The 20,861-nt window shown below is 44.2% G+C and overlaps 1 protein-coding gene across 2 annotated transcripts in view; it reads left to right on the top strand.

The window, feature by feature from the left end:
• The window catches only part of exoc4 (exocyst complex component 4), a 574,741-nt gene that overhangs the window by 5,416 nt on the left and 548,464 nt on the right, over positions 1-20,861 (top strand). For both annotated transcript variants that reach the window (XM_038811812.1, XM_038811811.1), the window contains exon 2: positions 11,608-11,992. In XM_038811812.1, the coding sequence (XP_038667740.1) occupies positions 11,608-11,992 (385 nt within the window). The remainder of the gene's footprint in view (positions 1-11,607; positions 11,993-20,861) is intronic.

The raw sequence follows: 20,861 nt of genomic DNA, 5'->3' as shown, positions 1-20,861 counted from the left end.
CCGATGGAAGAAGTTGGAAGAGTGAGTAGGTCGGGTGGGAGGGGTCTTTGATTATGCTGCCCGCTTTCCCCAGGCAGCGGGAGGTGTAGATGGAGTCAATAGATGGCTGGCAGGTTCGTGTGATGTGTGGGCTCTGTTCATGACTCTCATGACCTGTGGTCTTGGGCCGAGCGGTTGCCATACCAGGCTGTGATGCAGCCAGATAGGATGCTTTCTATGGTGCATCTGTAAAAGTTGGTAAGGGTTAATGTGGACATGCCGAATTTCCTTAGTTTCCTGAGGAAGTATAGGCGTTGTTGTGCTTTCTTGGTGGTAGCGTCGACGTGAGTGGACCAGGACAGATTTTTGGAGATGTGTACTCCGAGGAATTTGAAACTGCTAACCATCTCCATCTCGGTCCCGTTGATGCTGACAAGGGTGTGTACAGTACTTTGCTTTCTGAAGTCAATGACCAGCTCTTTAGTTTTGCTGGCATTGAGGGAAAGATTGTTGTCGCTGCACCACTCCACTAGGTTCTCAGTCATGACTGTTTCACTTGCTGAGTAATAAAACAACCTTGTAATTCCATGAAATGATTATGTTTGTCTTGATTTCTGACTTTGTCCACTTTGTCTTGGCCAAACTGACCATTTATGTGACCTTTCCAGATTATTCTGTGGAGCAATTATCCCATATTAACTGAATAATTTTCCAGCATAAACATTTTTAGATTAATTTTTCCATGACTAATTTGATTTTTGAACTTATTTTAAACTTTATTCACACTGTTTAATAATTTGAACACGTTTTGCTTTTTTGTCTGAACAGTTTCACCTTGCCTAGATACAGCGCAGGTATAACACCCCTAAATTTTGCCGGAAGTGTAATTTGCTGTTTTTCTGCACAGGTCAATTGGTAGGTCTTTTGCTGTCGTTGATGTCCAACATGAGGATGTAATTAAGGTTGGGACCTTTTGTGCCGTGCTGAGGGAGTGCTGCATTGTCAGAAGTCCCACTCTGTAAATTAAATGTTAAACCATCACCCATCTGCTCACTCACATGAGTGCATAATATTGCATTCGACAAACCAAAGTGGAGGTGGGGGAGGACTCCTGGTGTTTGTTTTGTCACATCTCATTATACATCAATGCAGGATTTCACATCAAATGTAATTAATTTGTTGTAAAGTGCATTGGATAGAGAGGCAGAGAGTCATGTATGGCACAGAAGGAGGCCATTTGACTTATTTGTGGAGATCAAACCAATCAGCCATATTCACTCATTCTTATCCACCCGGCCCACATGTTCATTGCCTTCAAGTCTCATCTAATTTCCTTTTGAAAGCATCTGCTTCCACCACCCTTATTGGCAGCGAGTTCCAGGTCAGTACCATTTGTTGCGTAAAAACTTTCTTCCGTTTGTAAAAATAAGTTCTTGCTCACATCCCCCTCTGAATTTGAGAGCGCTATATAGATAGAGCAATACAGCACAGAACAGGCCCTTCGGCCCACGATGTTATGCCGAACTTTTGTCCTAGGTTAATCATAGAATTTTGGACACCAAGGGCAATTTATCATGGCCAATCCACCCAACCTGCACATCTATAAATGTGAATTTTCAATCTCCCATGTATCTCTATATGATAAAAATTGACACTTAAGGCACAATGAAATGTTCCAACAAGATTTGACTGGTAAGAGTTTCACTTGAGTGGTAGACTAAACCATTTTCTTCCAATTTAATTTCCTCTTTGTCTTTGGCAATATACAGTTCTTGGCTGAATTTTAATGAAGAGTATACAGTACAATGCACATATTGCACTTGTCACAGGGCCATGATGCATTAGGGTGATCACTTGATTTCATATTTCAGAAGTGCATGTAAATTTATATGTCAGTATGATTAAAATGCATTTCAGCATAACAAATGCTGGTAGGGTTGCTCCAGCTGGCTTCTGTGTTCATGAATGGGAAGTGACAGAATTGGCCAAGGTTCTACAGTGATCCCATTGAGTGGTTTCAAATTGGGGATGAGATTAGTAATGTTTATGATGTCCCCTCAGTTAAATAACATTTGACACTCATTATTCAAGCGCATGTGACTAATGGTCGGTTGGACAAGCTGCTGCGCTTCACCCAGTATGTAGCAGGTCGTTAACACCTTGTAAGGGATGGGATAAAAGCGTACTCCAACCCGTCAATTTCTTGAACATCAATTTAAATTTTGCTCTGTTAGATTGGTTTTGTATTTTCATAAGGTTAATCAAAATATTCTCTCAATTCTGTTTTTGTTTGAAAATGGAGCACCTCTTATAGGTTTATAGGCATGCTGCCTTCGAGATTTAATTTGTCTACTTTTTCTCCCTTTTCTACAAAATTATTTTTTTCCCTTGAAATAGCTGTTTGCTTCTAGATTATAGTTTGAGCAGCACCTGAATCTTATTCAAATTTTTATTGGATTTGTGTACCTGCACAGCAAGTGCCAACCAAGCCTTAAACTTGATGTAGGCGAATCACTTGATTTGAGCGTGGAAGGGGCTGCGTGTTTGCGAGCCCTGGCTCTGCTCTTCTTTCAATCTTTGTTTTTATCCTCTCTTTTATGTCTTTTTTTCGGTTTGCATGGCTTTTACTTTGTGCCGATATTTGTTAGTCAGTGTTTCGGCACTATTCAGCTGAGACAATATGCTTTAATCCTCGTTGATTAGTGGCAGCAGGCGGGGTGGGTCCTGGTCCTTGCTGGTTCAGCTGCTTTTGAGAACTTTCCCACCGTGACGATACGACGCACACCGGATGATGGCTGCCTGCGATGAAGGAGATCTGTCCGATAATCTTGGCTCGGTTAAAGTTCAGTTTTAAAAGTTACACGGCGTCTTTACGAGGGTGGCTCACAACGAGGTTCTTGTAGCAGAGCGAGCACTGTCTTCGGTGGAAGCCTGCCTCTGAACGGTTAAGTTCCTATTGCTTGGTCTGTCATCCATCTTGAGGAATTTGGGTGAGGATGAGGGGGGACCGCTGAGGGTTCTTGCTTTTGGCACTTGCACTTGCTCTCTTCTTTGGGAGACACTGGGCTAAATAGTAAGGTTTGGTTGTGCCCTTCCTTCTCTTTGTCTTTGTTATTTTGCCATATCAAAGTTATAGGATGGCTGACTGTTCCGGTTTGGATCTGGAAAAGAGTTTAAATTGCGCTATAAGAGTTAGTCACTTTTCCCTCAGCACTGGGGTTCCTGGAGTACTGTTTTCTTCATGCCATTCCATTCTGTAACTGTGGTAGAAATGTAGGCCTATAATGTTGCCTGCATCCTGCTCAGGTGCCGACAGGTCATTTATAGGTGGAAGGAACTTGCTGGAATTTTGTCCCCGATTTATCCGGTCTTTTTCTTACCAATTAGTGATTTTTGTTTTGTGCTGTACCTTGATACCTTTAGCTTTGTTTCTGCTTTTGTTTGTTTGATGCCATTTTTGTTGTAAAAAATTGAAAATCCCAATAGACTAAAAATCCTTGATGTAGAGCTGCAGCAATTTGGTGTTTACAACTAATTTATTTATGATCTTTGAGCAATATATATTTAATGCAATAGTTTTTTATACCTTCACATATATCCTTTGAGCATGCATTTTAATTACCAAGTGTATATCATTTTATTTCTGAAAAGTAGTTACCCAGTCCACAGTTCTTGCAATGAAAATTAGATTTATGTGGGGTAAGCACATTAATTAAGAAATATCAGATCAAGGCAACCAGTCATATTTTTTGTGAGTAATGTTGAATAATGTTACTCAAAAAAAAATTGAGTATCCATCAGAGACTTGACTCCATGTTTTTTTTGGATGTGTTTTTTAATGCCATGTTTATGAAACTTCTTGTTAGAAGAGGACTATCCCATATATTTTCCACCTAAAATTAACAAAGTAGTGATCTGAACTTTGAAAGATTCTTTGATTTGCATGAATTAAAAATGTTGGAAATGCTCTGTATCATGCCCAGTGCAGGCATGTCATATTAAGAACTTTGTCATAAAAATTGGACCCAAACAAGCTGTTAAGATGGCTGCTGCAAATCATTTCACTTTTGCCACTTGGACAAAGGACATTATCAAGAACCAGCAAATTCCAAAATAACTATGGACAGGTCCACATGGACAAATATGGAGGGTCATCTATGGAATTTATACATCGCATTGTTCAAGGATGGGCCAACATGCAAAGTCTATGGAGTTTCCAGACTGTCTGTCTGTGTGTTTCATTTGATTTGATTTATTATTGTCATATGTATTAGTATACAGTGAAAAGTATTGTTTCTTGCATGCTGTACAAACAATGCACGCCGTACATAGGGAAGGAAGGAGAGACTGCAGAATATAATGTTACAGTTATAGCAAGGTGTAGAGAAAAGATCAACTTAATACGAGGTAGGTCCATTCAAAAGTCTGATGGCAGTAGGGAAGAAGCTGTTCTTGAGTTGGTTGGTACGTGACCTCAAACTTTGGTATCATTTCCTGACGGAAGAAGGTGGAAGATGTCCGGGTGCGTGGGGTCCTTAATTATGTTGGCTGCCTTTCTGAGGCAGCTGGAATTGTAGATAGAGTCAATGGATGGAAGGCTGGTTTGCGTGATGGACTGGGATACATTCACGACCTTTTGTAGTTTCCTGTGGTCTTGGGCAGAGCAGGCTCCACACCAAGCTGTGATACAACCAGAAAGAATGTTTTCTATGGTGCATCTGTAGAAGTTGGTGAAGGTCGTAGCTGACATGCCAAATTTCCTCAGTCTTATGAGAAAGTAGTCGTTGGTGGGCTTTCCTAACTATAGTGTCGGCATGGGGGGACCAGGACAGGTTGCTGGTGATCTGGACACCTAAAAACCTGAAGCTCTTGACCCTTTCTACTTCGTTCCCATTGATGTAGACAGGGGCTTGTTCTCTACTACGCTTCCTGAAGTCGGTGACAATCTTCTTCGTTTTATTGACATTGAGGGAGAGATTATTGTCGTCGCACCAGTTTACCAGATTCTCTATCTCATTCCTGTACTCTGTCTCGTCATGTTTGAAATCTGACCCTCTACGGTGGTCTCATCCGCAAATTTGAAAATCGAGTTGGAGGGGAATTTTGCCACACAGTCATAGGTGTATAAGGAGTATAGTAGGGGGCTGAGGACACAGCCTTGTTGGGCACCGACCGGTGTTGAGGATGATCGTGGAGAAGGTGTTGTTGCCTCTCCTTACTGATTGTGGCCTGTGGGTTAGAAAGTTCAGGATCCAGTTACAGATGGAGGAGCCGAGGCCAAGGCAACGGAGTTTGGAGATGAGTTTCGTAGGAATGATGGTGTTGAAGGCTGAGCTGTAGGAGTCTAACATGGGTGTCTTTGTTATCTATGTGTTCCAGGGTAGAGTGCAGGGCCATGGAGATGGCACCTGCCGTGAACCTGTTGCAGCGGTAGGCGAACTGTAGTGGATCAAGGCCATCCGGGAGGCTGGAATTGATTCGTGCCATGACTAACCTTTCGAAGCACTTCATGATGATGGATGTCAGAGCCACTGGACGATTGTCATTAAGGCACACTGCTGCCATTAAGGCACACTGCTGCCATTAAGGCACACTGCTTGACTTTTTTTTTGGTTCAGGGATAATGGTCGTCTTCTTGAAGCAGATAGGGCCCTCAGATTGTTGTAAAGAGAGGTTGAAGATGTCTGTAAATACACCCGCCAGCTGATCCGCGCAAGACCTGAGTGCTCGTCTGGGCACCCCATCCGGGCCAGTGGCTGTCCGTGGATTGACCTTTGAGAAGGCTGCTCTGACATCTGCAGTGGTGATCTCAGATGCAAGTTCATCCATGGCTTCTGGGGTGGCGGGCTCGCTCTCGCTGACCTCTTGCTCAAAGCGGGCATAGAATGCGTTGACCTCGTCAGGGAGGGGTGCATTAGAACATAAGAACATAAGAACTAGGAGCAGGAGTAGGCCATCTGGCCCCTCGAGCCTGCTCCACCATTCAACGAGATCATGGCTGATCTTTTGTGGACTCAGCTCCACTTTCCGGCCCGAACACCATAACCCTTTATCCCTTTTTTCTTCAAAAAACTATCTATCTTTACCTGAAAAACATTTAATGAAGGAGCCTCAACTGCTTCACTGGGCAAGGAATTCCATAGATTCACAACCCTTTGGGTGAAGAAATTCCTCCTAAACTCAGTCCTAAATCTACTTCCCCTTATTTTGAGGCTATGCCCCCTAGTTCTGCTTTCACCCGCCAGTGGAAACAACCTGCCCGCATCTATCCTATCTATTCCCTTCATAATTTTATATGTTTCTATAAGATCCCCCCTCATCCTCCTAAATTCCAACGAGTACAGTCCCAGTCTACTCAACCTCTCCTTGTAATCTAACCCCTTCAGCTCTGGGATTAACCTAGTGAATCTCCTCTGCACACCCTCCAGTGCCAGTACGTCCTTTCTCAAGTAAGGAGACCAAAACTGAACACAATACTCCAGGTCTGGCCTCACTAACACCTTATACAATTGCAGCATAACCTCCCTAGTCTTCAACTCCATCCCTCTAGCAATGAAGGACAAAATTCCATTTGCCTTCTTAATCACCTGTTGCACCTGTAAACCAACTTTCTGTGACTCATGCACTAGCACACCCAGGTCTCTCTGCACAGCAGCATGCTTTAATATTTTATCGTTTAAATAATAATCCTGTTTGTTGTTATTCCTACCAAAATGGATAACCTCACGTTTGTCAACATTGTCTTCCATCTGCCAGACCCTAGCCCATTCACTTAACCTATCCAAATCCCTCTGCAGACTTCTAGTGTCCTCTGCACTTTTCGCTTTACCACTCATCTTAGTGTCATCTGCAAACTTGGACACATTGCCCTTGGTCCCCAACTCCAAATCATCTATGTAAATTGTGAACAATTGTGGGCCCAACACGGATCCCTGAGGGACACCACTAGCTACTGATTGCCAACCAGAGAAACACCCATTAATTCCCACTCTTTGCTTTTTATTAATTAACCAATCCTCTATCCGTGCTACTACTTTACCCTTAATGCCATGCATCTTTATCTTATGCAGCAACCTTTTGTGTGGCACCTTGTCAAAGGCTTTCTGGAAATCCAGATATACCACATCCATTGGTTTCCTGTTATCTACTGCACTGATAATGTCCTCAAAAAATTCCACTAAATTAGTTAGGCACGACCTGCCCTTTATGAACCCATGCTGTGTCTGCCCAATGGGACAATTTCTATCCAGATGCCTCGCTATTTCTTCCTTGATGATAGATTCCAGCATCTTCCCTACTACGGAAGTTAAGCTCACTGGCCTATAATTTCCCGCTCTCTGCCTACCTCCTCTTTTAAACAGTGGTGTCACGGTTGCTAATTTCCAATCCACCGGGACCACCCCAGAGTCTAGTGAATTTTGGTAAATCTTCACTAGTACATCTGCAATTTCCCTCGCCATCTCTTTTAGCACTCTGGGGTGCATTCCATCAGAGCCAGGAGACTTGTCTACCTTTAGCCCCATTAGCTTGCCCATCACTACCTCCTTAGTGATAACAATCCTCTCAAGGTCCTCACCTGTCATAGCCTCATTTCTATCAGTCACTGGCATGTTATTTGTGTCTTCCACTGTGAAGACCGACCCAAAAAACCTGTTCAGTTCCTCAGCCATTTCCTCATCTCCCATTATTAAAACTCCCTTCTCATCCTCTAAGGGACCAATATTTACCTTAGCCACTCTTTTTTGTTTTATATATTTGTAAAAACTTTTACTGTCTGTTTTTATATTCTGAGCAAGTTTACTCTCATACTCTATCTTACTCTTCTTTATAGCTTTTTTAGTAGCTTTCTGTTGCCCCCTAAAGATTTCCCAGTCCTCTCGTCTCCCACCAATCTTTGCCACTTTGTATGCTTTTTCCTTCAATTTGATACTCTCCCTTATTTCCTTAGATATCCATGGTCGATTTTCCCTCTTTCTACCGTCCTTCCTTTTTGTTGGTATAAACCTTTGCTGAGCAAAAATCACTTGGAAGGTTCTCCACTGTTCCTCAACTGTTCAACCATAAAGTCTTTGCTCCCAGTCTACCGTAGCTAGTTCTTCTCTCATCCCATTGTAATCTCCTTTGTTTAAACACAAAACACTAGTATTTGATTTTACCTTCTCACCCTCCATCTGTATTTTAAATCCACCATATTGTGATCGCTCCTTCCGAGAGGATCCCTAACTATGGGATCATGAATCAATCCTGTCTCATTACACAGGACAAGATCTAGGACCGCTTGTTCCCTCGTAGGTTCCATTACATACTGTTCTAGGAAACTATTGCGGATACATTGGAGCCGACTATTTTACATGCCTTCATCTTGTATCCCGTAATGCCTTGCAGACCTTGCCATAGACAGTGGGGGTCCGTGTGGCTAGCCTGGGACTCGAGCATGGTCCGGTACTGTCTTTTGGCATCTTTGATGGATTTCTTTAGATCATATCTGGCTTTCTTGGAAAGGTCAGGGTCGCCTGATTTGAACGCCTCAGACCTAGACTTCAGCAAGCAGTGGATATCCCTGTTCATCCAGAGTTTCCGGTTGGGAAACGCGCAGATTTGTTTCTTTGGCACATAGTCTTCTACACATTTACTAATGAAGTCAGTTACTGTAGTGACGTACTCGTTCAGGCTGGTTGCAGAGTTTTTAAATACTGACCAGTTCTCTGACTCCAAGCAGTCCCGTAGGAGATCATCCGAATCCTCAGACCAAAAATGCACGACTTTCTTTGGCGGGTTTTCCCGCTTCAGTTTTTGCTTTTAAGCTGGGAGCAGGAGTACAGCCTTGTGGTCAGATTTGCCAAAGTGTGGGCGGGCAATAGAGCGATAGGCATGTTTAATATTTGTGTAGCAGTGGTCCAGGTTGTTTGGGCCTCTGGTGGAACAGGTGACGTGTTGGTGGTAATTTGGTAGTATGCTCTTGAGCTTGGCCTGATTGAAGTCCCCAGCTGCAATGAACAAGGCCTTGGGATGTTTCATTTCAAGGCTATTTGTGGTGGTGAATATTTCATCCAGTGCAATTTTCACGTTTGCTAAGGTGGGATGTAATCTGCCGTCTGGATAACGGAGCTGAACTCCCGCGGAAGGTAGTCGGGGCAGCATTTTAGCATCAGGTATTCTGGTCCGGGGAGCAGAAACTCGCCAGTGTTGCTACATCTAGGCACCAGGAGGTGTTGATTAGGAGGCAGACCCCACCTCCCCTCGCATTGCCTGAGACCGCCGTACGGTCCATTCGGTGGATTGAGAAACCCTCTGGTTGTAGGCCACAGTCCGGTGAAGCAGGAGTGAGCCATGTCTCCGTGAAACAGAGCACACAGTCCCTCAGTTCTTTTTGAAAAGTGAGTCTGGCTTTAAGTTTGTCTAGCTTGTTTTCTAGAGATTGGACATTAGCTAGGAGTAAGCTAGGCAGTAGGGCTTTGGGGCCGTGTTATTTCACTCCCGCCTGCACGTTTTCCACGTTTCCTGGAATGACTGCTTCTTTTCGAGCCTGGGAGACGGTGAGAGTATGCAGTGTTAAGGGAATAGTTGTGTCCAATGAGGTTAGTCACTCTGGTCAATGTGTGGATGGAGGATTTGTCGCCTTGCTTGCGGTTCCTGCGTCGGTAGGTGGGTCTGCGCGGTCGAGCATTCAGGGTCGCTGTCGGGCTGCGGTTTGTCTTCACAGGTTGGTGGATGTCCAGACCATGCTCTGGCGTGGCTGTGGTGAAGACTGGTAAGTGGATGACGTCTCTGGAGTCGCGGTTGCAGATGCAGCGATGGCTGGACAAAACGAAATATATTGGACAAAAGGAAATATCTAAACAGCTATATATTTTCCATTGTATCACAATGGGCCTCCACAAGCATTAACTCAGCGTCATCTGATCAAAATTGGTTTTGGAAACTGCAACCGTATTATCTTGGGACCCATGAGATCCATTAGTCATCAGCAAATCTGAAAACTAGATTCCAAAACTACCTGCAAGTCATCAAAGTGCTTAACCTATTTCTATGTCAAAGTTCAGCTATGAACGAACCTCCTTTAATATTTGACTGCAAAAAACCTCACAATCCTCTGTGAACGCTTTGATTCACAAGGCCCTCACTTCTACTTTAAATTATTGAACCCAGTTGAGGAACCACAGGCCTGCCACATCAGAGACGGGAATTGTAAATCAAGACTGAATTAACTGTAACCTGTAAAAGTGCACTATATTTATCGATGTCCAATCTATGCGTGTGTATGCATGAAACTGACTATGTGACATTGCATTCATTTGCTGTAAGTGTGAGAATTTGGGGAGGCAGTGGCATTGTGGACTAGCAATCCAGAGATCCAGATCAATGCTCTGGAGACCCAACTTTAAATCCTACTATGGCAGATGGTGGAATTTGAGTTCAAGAAAAATTTGAAATTAAAAGTCCAATGATGACCATGAAGCCATTGTCAACTGTTGTAAAAAAAGATTGGTTGGCTCTCGGTGCCCTCTGAAATAGCCGAGCAAGGCACTCAGTTCAAGAGCAATTAAGGAGGGCCAACAAATTCTGGCCTTGCCAGTGATGCCCAAATCCCATGAAAGCTTTCTGCTGAAGTATTTAAATGAAATATACCCTCTCAAGGTACGAAAAGACGCACCTCTTCCCATACGAAACATACCGGTTATGGGCAGTAACAGAGCACATACATTCTGTCTGTGACATGGGGATCTGTGAAGTTGTCAAATTATCAAAGCCTGTTATGTGGTAACTTGTTCATGGAAGCAATCCGTTTGTTTTTTTTTGCTGCACAATGCATGTGTAGTGGTGCAGTCTCCTTTTAGTGTGGTTAACATGATGGTTAAAGTAATCTACATTTTTGGTAGCTGCAAATTTAAATTTTTACCAAACATGATTGATAAGGTACAATTGAAGGTTTGTTTGTTTTTACATTTAACTCAGTTAAAATTTAGAAATTGAAATGCACTATGCAATAGTATTGTGATTAAACAATTAACTGGTTCAGCATGACTACTTCTGTTTTTGCAAGATTCCTTCCTATCCATGCCGTTGAAGCGATAGTTCCTGGGGAAGATCACACAAATGTCTCACATAATACCATCATGTACAACTTGGTATTCGGACAATCTGAATTCTTCCTCCGTGTAGCAGAACGGATGTCACAGTGATGACTAAGGGATTTTCACAGTAACTTTATTGCAGTGTTCATGTAAGCCTACTTGCGACATTAATAAAGATTATTATTATTATTATTGTGGGCTGGTGATCAAAGGGTTGCTGAAAAGTTTGGCTTCCGTTAAAATAGCACCGTATTAGTCTCATACAAACATTTGTCGGCTTTCATGTACTGTGCATTAAGTCCAGTGACTGGAATGCAGAAAAGTAAGATATACTAAGTTTTTAGTTGTGTAAATTCTACTGAATGTTTAAATTACCAAAATATAGTCAATAGTGAAGTTAAGAGAATGTTGCAAAGCATGTAAAAATAAATTACTATTCTGATATTGAAATTGCCAGTTACAACTGTTTTGGACAAAAATATTTTTCCTGTTTTAGTCAATGATTGTGGTACATAAAAGTGAAAGTCATCCTACTTCTTGTATCTTCTTGCAGAACTCTGTCAACAAGCGATGATGTTCAGGATCGAGAAGCTGAAAAGAGTCGTTTGGAGGAAGCTTATGAGAAATGCGACCATGACTTGGATGAATTGATTGTACAACACTACACAGAACTTACCACAGCCATCAGGACATACCAAAGCATCACAGAACGTATCACCAGCTCGCGCAACAAGATCAAGCAGGTGAAGGAGAATTTGCTTTCCTGCAAAATGCTCCTCCACTGCAAAAGGGATGAGTTACGTAAACTGTGGATTGAAGGCATTGAACACAAGCATGTGCTAAATCTGCTTGATGAAATTGAGAACATCAAACAGGTGCCACAGAAGCTGGAGCGATGTATGGCAAGTAAACATTATCTTCACGCCACAGACATGCTGGTAGGTACCCTGTGCCATTTGTCTAAAATATGGACGTAAATTCATGCTTGTCGCTCCAATTAATTAAGCAATGCAGATTGAATCCCTGAAAGTCAAGGATTTGGGTGGGATTACTGACTATTCAATGGAAGTCTACTGCAAAAACATGAAAAATAAGACCAGGAGAAAAACAAACTGTCCCGTAAGCCTGTCCTGCCATTTGAGTGTGACACTATTGCCTAGAAAGCTAAAATCAAACTATTAATACATGCTTCGTGTGTTTGGGTATAAAAGGAAGGGGCTGTTTTAATACTGTGTTATTCTCTGGTTCCTTTTTGAAGAATATTGATGGATGGAAACAAAGATAGAAAAACAACAAAGGTGGCCAAAGGCTTTAGTTTTGAGTAATGGAGATGTCAGATTTCACAAGAGAAAGTTGGCCAGGTCCTTATTCACACCTTAAAACTAATTCAACCTTTCATCATACCATTTAATTTGAGCTGCAAAGACAGGTGTGGAATAAAATATGAAGAATCTTTGTGATGTTCAGAACCAACATAGAACAGTAAGTAGAAACATAGAAAATAGGAGCGGCAGGAGGCGATTTGCAGAAATCTAGGACCCTGGTAATTGACCCCTCAACTAAGGGAAACAAATATTTCCTGTCCACCTGTCCAGGCCCTTCATAATTTTGTACAATTCGGTCATCCCTCAGCCTCCTTTGTTCGAAGGAAAACAACTCTAGTCTATCCGATCTTTCCTTGTAACTTAATTTTCCAAGCTTTGGTGACATTCTTGTAAATCTCTTCCACTATGTCCAGAGCAATTATGTTCTTCCTGCAATGTGGTACCCAGAGCTGTACACAAAATTCCAGCTGTGTCCTAACCAGCATTTTGTATACTTCCAGCATTACATCCTTGCTTTTGTGTTCAATAGCTCCCTTAATAAAGGAAAATATTCCATATGCATTCTTTACTGCCTGCACTCCCACTTTGAGGGACCTATGGACATGCACTCCAGGGTCAATGACTTCCTCAACCCCTCTCAATACCTTCCCCATAAATTGAGGATTTGCATTTTTTTTTTTGTCCTCCCCAAATGTATTACCTCACACTTCTCCATATTGAATTTCATTTGCCTCTTTTCTGTTCTCTCAACCAAATAATTGGTATCATTCTGGAGTCGACAGCTATCCTTCATAGTGAACTACATGGCGAATTCTTCTGTCATTAGTAAACTTTCTGATCATGTCTTCCACATTTAACTCCATATCACTAATATATACAAGAAAAAAACCAAGACCCCAACACTGAGCCCCCGTGGAACACAACTGGAAACTGCTTTCCATTTGCAAACACATCCATCAGGTGATAATTTTGGATCCAGCTAGTCACTTTTCCTTGTCTCCAATGGGATCTCAACTTTCTGAGTGGTCTGCCATGTGGGATCTTGACAAATACTTTCCTAACATGCATGTAGCTAAGATCCACTGCATGAGCCTTACTTAACCCTCCTTGTTACTTTCTCAAAAACTTGATTAAGTTAGGAAGACACTATCTTCCCCTAACAAAACCAGACTGACTATCCCTGTTCAATCCTTGCCAAAGTGATATATTAATTATCCTGTCTCTCGTAATTGATTTGAATAATTTGTCCATCGCCAAATTCAGAGAGACGAGTCCTTAATTTTCAGGCCGATACTTCTCATCCTTTTTAAATAATGGTGCAACATTCACAGACCTCCATTTTTTTTCGATTTTCTTTGGTAAAAATGAAGTTCAGAAGAGATTTATCTTGTAAATTTTAGCTATGCTATTCACTCGGGAGTTTAAATAAGTTGTGACTTGACAGCAGGTAAATTGTGTATAGCCCATAACAGTAATTAGCTTGCTGAGCTTAATAGTCTGATTCTTCTGTAATACATTGAAAGATTTAAAAAAAACATGCTGTTGCTGACCTTTTGTAAACAAAAGGTGTATTGGGTGGTTTTTTTTACAAATTGGTTATTAATTGTGAAGCCTCCATCTCAAAATCAATGTTGCAAAGAAAGAAAACCAAGATTGCGGTTTGGTTCATGCTGAGGAGGATTGTGATAAAATACAAGACCTGAAACTTGCAAAATTGGCATGTAAATGCCAAATGCAATTCAATATAGTAGATAGGTGTGGCAGGAAGATTAAAGAGACCATTTACTCTTCGGCAAATCATTTTGTAAAGAAGGGTAGAGTGCTTGGTGTACAGATAGACAAACCGTTAAGATTAGAAGTGTGAGGGCAGCACGGTGGCGTAGTGAGTTAGCACTGCGGCCTCACGGCGCCGAAGTCCCAGGTTCAATCCCACTGTCCATGTGGAGTTTGCACATTCTCCCCGTGTTTGCGTGGGTTTCGCCCCCACAACCCAAAAGATGTGCAAGCTAGGTGGATTGGCCACGCTAAATTGCCCCTTAATTGGAAAAAAAAATAATTGGGTACTCTAAATTTAAAAAAAAAGATGAAGTGCAGGTTAAAAGCAAGCAATAAAAAGTGCAACAAAGAACTAGGGTTCACTCGGAGGAATGGAATTCAGAAATAGAGAAATTACGTTTCATGTGTACAGAACCTTGATTTAAGTGCACCTTGAGTGCCATGGACATTTGGCCTCTATTTTCCATAAAGCTTGTGGGCAATTGACAGTGAGTGTGACTGTCAAAAAAGATTAAACAGCTTGGATCTCATAGAAGACCATGAGGTGACTTGAAAAATTATGAAGGAGCTTTAAAAAAATGTTTTCATGGGATGTGTGTGTCACTGGCAAGGCCAGCATTTGCTGCCCATCTCAAATTTCCCTTTAATTGAGTGGTTTGCTGGGCCATTTCGAGGGCAGTTAAGAGTTAACCATATTGCAGTGCATCTGGAATCATACGTCGGTCGATCTGAGTTATGACGGCAAACTTTCTTCCTTAAGGTCATAAGTGAAGCAAATTGGTTTTTACAACACTCAATTAAATTTTCATGGTCACTATTACTGAGACTAATTTTCAATTGCAGATTTAAATTCCTTCAAGTTTGAAATTGGGTCCCCAGAGCATTAGCCTAGGCTTCTGGATGACCGACAACATGGCTAATGTCACTCTTCGTCTTGGCGCACCACCCATCCACCTCCCCTCACCCTGCCATCTCACGCTTCACCTGAAAATGTAGATGTAGAAATGTTGCTCTAATTTTTGTGGGACACTCCAAAACTAGCAACTGGGAATTTAGGAAAAGCTCCTTGATCCAGGGAGTGTTGAGAAGGTTGAATTCACTGTTGTGAGGAGTAACTGATGGGAAAAGCAAAGGTGAATTCAAGGGAAAGCTAGATGAATACAAGAGAGGGAAAAAAATTGTTGATGGGATTAGATGACAGAAATGAGGTAGGCAGAGGCTAGTGGGGACCGCGTGTTCTGGCACAGTCCAGCAGTACTGAAAAGCTTATTTCTGACTTGTAACTTCTATGTAATGCACTTAAATAGCTCCGATTGCACTCATGGCATGGCATTAAGTACTTCACTGCCATTTAATTACTTTGTTACCAACATGTCACCTACATTTCTAATGTGCCAGCATGATTCTACAAGAAATGCCATATTCCTTTTGAATTGCAAGATGAGTCTCAGTTGTTATAGGTGTGCTGAAGGGTGGGTTGGTGCTGCTGGTTGATTGGATGGCCAGGCTTGGGCTGGTCAATCACTCGAGTCTTTGAAGTCGATTGTAGTGTTTGAATATCCTCGAGTATGAGTGACACAATCATTGGTTAAATAGGATCAGATGAGGGGGCATTTTAGGATGGAAGGTATGTCGATGCTAACGCAATTTTCAACCATAATCTTGGCTCCTATTTTTCCTATGATTTGTATATTTGCTTTTTCTCTTTTTGTTTTCAGACAGCAGTACGCCTGCTGTTGCACATCTTTTGTGCTGACAAAAGGAAGGCCTGTGATTGGAGGAGGACAGGAGAGATTAAATGGCAGAAGAGTTCAATATGGTCATGGCTGATCCTGTATCTTAGTGTCATACTGCTACTTTCTCCTCATACCCCTTGATGCCTTTAGAGTCTACAAATCTATTTCCTTCTTAAATATATTAAGTGACTTGGCTGTAGTAGAGAATTCCACAGGTTCACCACCCTCTGAGTGAAGAAATTTCTCCTCATCTCAGTCCTAAAATGTCCAAGCTACAACCTGAGGCTGCTTCCCTTTGTTCTACACCAGCCCCCACCTCAGCTGGAGGAAAGATCATCGCTGTATCAAGTCTGTTCAGCCCTGCCAGAATTTTAAACATTTCAATTAGATTCCCTTATTCTTCTGAACGCCAGTGAATACAGGCCTAGTCGACCCAATCTCTCTGTACAACAATCCTGTAGTCCGTCTGGTGAACGTTGGCTACACTCCCTCGATGGGAATTGTATCCTTTCAGAGGCAAGTAGACAAAAACTGGATACCATACTCTAGATGTGATGTCTCCAAGGCCCTATGCATCTGCAATAGGACATCCTGTACTCTAATCCTGTTGCAGTGGATTGGATTGGTTTACTGTCACGTGTACCAAGGTGACGGCAGCACGGTGGTGCAGTGGTTAGCATTGCTGCCTCACGGCGCCGAGGTCCCAGGTTCGATCCAGGCTCTGGGTCACTGTCCGTGTGGAGTTTGCACATTCTCCCCGTGTTTGTGTGGGTTTCGCCCCCACAACCCAAAGATGTGCAGGTTAGGTGGATTGTCCATGCTAAATTGCCCCTTAATTGGAAAAAATGAATTGGGTATTCTAAATTTATTTTAAAAAACGTGTACCAAGGTACAGTGAAAAGTATTTTTGTGCAAGCAGCTCAACAGATCATTAAGTACAGTAAAGAAAGGGAAATAAAAGAAAATACGTATTAGGGCAACACAAGGTACACAATGTAACTAGATAACACCGGCATCGGGTGAAGCATACAGGGGTGCAGTGTTAATGAGGTCAGTCCATAAGAGGGTCGTTTTGGAGTCTGGTAACAGTGGGGAAGTGGGAACAGTTTTTGAGACTGTTCGTGCATGTTCTCAGATTTCTGCATCACCCGTCTGATGGAAGAAGTTGGAAGAGTGAGTAAGCCGGGTGGGAGGGGTCTTTGATTATGCTGCCGCTTTCCCCAGGCAGCGGAAGGTGTAGATGGAGTCTTGGAAATGTTTTTTATTGAGTTTTCATATTTTATATCCAACAAATTACAAATTATTAGGAAAAAAAACACGCAAAAATTAACATGTATATTTACAGGTAAGCATCTTCATAATAACAACTGTGACCGCCCCCTTTAACCGGCATACATATTTTACATTCCCCAATATGGCCGAGGCACATGTTTATAGGCATTTATTTACAATTTGGTTTTGGGCCTTAGCTTGCCATCAGACTGTCGCTTGCGGCTTTGTCCTTCCTTTTTTTTTCTGGAATTATTTTTATTCAAGTTTTCAACAAATTTTATCACAACAGAGAAAAACAGTAACCCCTCCCCTCCAATACATAAACAATAAATTAACAAGAAAAATAAATAAGCGTAAAACCATGTGAACAAACCCCCATAACGAACCCGTAGCCCCCCCCCCCCCGGCTACCTTCCCCTGATTCCCGTCCATTTTCCCCTGATTCTTGGCCACCCGACTATTCTTCCTCTTGTTCGTTGGCCACAAACAGGTCCCGGAACAATTGCATGAATTGGCTCCCACGTTCTGTGGAAGCCGTTGTCTGACCCTCGGATGGCGAATTTGATTTTCTCCATTTGGAGAGATTCCAAGAGGTCTGCCAGTCTGCAGCTCTGGGCGGTGCTGCTGACCGCCAGCCAAACAGGATTCTACGGCGGGCGATCAGGGAGGCAAAAACAAGGGCGTCCGCCCTCCTCCTCAGGAATAGATCTGGCTGGTCTGAAACCCCGAAGAGCGCCACTATCGGGCATGGCTCCACCCTCACCCCCACCACTTTGGACATAGCCTCGAAGAAGGCTGTCCAGTACTCCACAAGTCTGGGGCAAGACCAGAACATGTGGGCGTGGTTGGACGGGCCTCTTTGGCACCGTTCACATCTGTCCTCCACCTCCGGGAAGAACCTACTCATACGGTTTCTTGTTAAGTGGGCTCTATGTATCACTTTTAGTTGCGTCAGGCTGAGCCTTGCGCACGTGGAGGTGGAGTTGACCCTATGCAGTGCTTCGCTCCAGAGTCCCCACCCTATCTCAATCCCCAGGTCATCCTCCCATTTCTTTCTTGTTGCATCCAGTACGGTGCCGTCCCTTTCTACCAGTCGGTCATACATGTCGCTACAGTTCCCTTTCTCTCGGATACTTGCGTCCAGTAGGTCTTCCAGTAGTGTCCGTCGTGGCGGTTGTGGTTACGTCCTTGTCTCCTTTTGTAGGAAGTTTTTGAGCTGCGGGTACCGTAGCTCGTTCCCCCTGGCTAGCCGAAATTTCTCTGTCAGTTCATCCAGTGTTGCGATCCTGCCGTCCGTGTATAGGTCCCTGACTGTCCGTGTCCCTCCGTCCTGCATCCACCTTTTGAAGGTGGCGTCAGTCAGTGCTGGTGTGAACCTATGGTTGTTGCAGATGGGAGCCTTGTCCGACATTTTGGTCAGGCCAAATTGCTGCCGCAGTTGGTTCCAGGATTGGAGGGTGGCTGTCACCACTGGGCTGGTGGAGTGTTTTTTGGGTGGGGATGGGAGTGCTGCCGTGGCGAGGGCCCGGAGGGAGGTCCCCATGCAGGAGGCCTCCTCCGCACGCACCCACTCGGCTTCTGGCTCCTGGATTCATCCCCTTACTCGCTCGGCTGTTGCTGCTGACCGCCAGCCAAACAGGATTCACCTCAGGAAAACAGTGGTAAAATTGTAGGTTTGGGAGGGCTAGCCCCCCCCTGGATTTTGTTTTTTGTAGGACATTCTTTGGGATCCTAGCATTTTTACCCCCCCCCCCCCCCCCCCCCCCCCCCCCCTCCCCCCTGCGAACGCCATGATAAGTTTGTCCAGCGCTTTGAAAAAGGCCTTGGGGATGTAGATCGGAATGGATCTAAACAGGAAGAGGAACCTGGGCAGTACGTTCATTTTGATCGTCTGGACTCTCCCCACGAGGGAGAGTGGGAGTGTGTTCCATCTTTGCAGGTCCTTTTGTACTTCCTCCGTCAGGCTGGTGAGGTTCCATTTGTGGATCCCTTTCCAGTCATGGGCTATTTGGATCCTCAGGTAGCGGAATTTGTGTCAGGCTTGTTTGAACGGCAGTCCTGTTAGTGCTGCCCCCCCCCCCCCCCCCTTTTGCGGGTGTACTGGGAAGATCTCGCTTTTGCTCATGTTGAGTTTGTAGCCCGAGAAGGCTCCAAACTCTTTCAGGAGCGCGATGATTCCGTCCATGCTGCTTTGTGGGTCCGAGATGTAAAGGAGCAGATCATCTGCATAGAGTGAGACTCTGTGCTCTCTGCCTCCCCTTCGGATTCCCCTCCAATTTTTTGCTAGCGGTTCGATTGCTAGTGCGAACAGCAGCGGGGACAGTGGGCATCCTTGTCTGGTGCCCCTGTGCAACTGGAAGTATTGGGAGTTGGTATTGTTGGTCCGTACGCTCGCCATGGGAGCGTTGTATTGGAGCTTTACCCAAGCGGTGAACCCTGTTCCAAGCTCGAACCGCTCCAGTACCTCTGTGAGGTATTTCCATTCGACTCTGTCGAAGGCCTTTTCTGCGTCCAGGGAGACGATCACCTCTTGTGTTCTCTCCCCGGAGGGGGTCATTATCACGTTCAGCAGGCGCCTGATGTTCGAGGTAAGCTGTCTACCTTTGACGAAGCCCGTCTGGTCCTCTGTGACCACCTCAGGTATACAGTCTTCTAGCCTTTTGGCCAGTATTTTGGCATCTGCGTTCAGCAGAGATATGGGTCTGTATGACTCACATTCCGTTGGGTCTTTGTCTTTCTTAGGTATCAGCGAGATTGAGGCCTGTGCTAACGTGGGTGGCAGTGTGCCCCTAGCTAGCGAGTCTGTGAACATCTCCCGCTGGTGCGGGGCCAGCGCTGTCGCAAATTTTTTGAAGAAGTCCGCCGGGAATCCATCCGGTCCCGGTGCCTACCCGTCTGCATGGAGCTAATGCTGTCCATGATCTCTCCCAGTGCTAGTGGTGCTTCCAGGTCCCGTTTTCTAACCTCTCCCACGACTGGTATGTCCAGTCCATCAAGGAACCGGTTCATCCCTGCCTTCCTCGTTGGGGGCTCTGAGGTGTACAGCTCTTGGTAGAAAGCCTTGAAGGTTTTGTTAATCCTCTCTGGTTCTGTTTCCAACGTGCCTCCGGTACCCCTGATTTGTGCAATTTCTCTGGTGGCTGCCTGCTTTCTCAGCTGGTGTGCCAACATTCGGCTGGCTTTGTCTCCGTGTTCGTACAGGGTCCCGCACGCCTGGCGGAGTTGGTGCACTGCTTTCCTGGTGGAGAGCAGGTCAAAGTTCCTTTGTAGTTCTTTCCTCTCCGCCAGGAGCTCTACGGTCGGGGCCTCGGAGTATTTACGGTCAACCTCCAGTATGGAGTCCACCAGCTTCTGCCTAGCCACCCTTTCCTCCCTATCTCTTTGTGCTTTGAAGGCAATGATTTCCCCTCTTAGAATGGCCTTAGGCTCTTCCCAGAACGTGGAGGGTGAGACCTCCCCGTTTTGGTTGTTCTCCGTGTACTCTGCTATGGCCCGTGCTATCCTTTCGCTGAAGGCCTTGTCAGCTAGTAAGGCACCGTCCAACCTCCATGTGGGGCGCTGGGCCCTTCCCATCTCTAGCCGCACGTCCATGTAGTGTGGAGCGTGGTCTGATATCACAATTGCGGAGCATTCCACTTTGTCTATCCCTGGAAGCACCGTTTTCCCCACCACAAAGAAGTCAATTCTGGTGTACACGT

This window comes from Scyliorhinus canicula, chromosome 11 (assembly GCF_902713615.1).
Source record: "Scyliorhinus canicula chromosome 11, sScyCan1.1, whole genome shotgun sequence".
Taxonomy (NCBI): Eukaryota; Metazoa; Chordata; class Chondrichthyes; order Carcharhiniformes; family Scyliorhinidae; genus Scyliorhinus; species Scyliorhinus canicula.
This window is presented reverse-complemented; position numbering and strand designations above follow the sequence as displayed.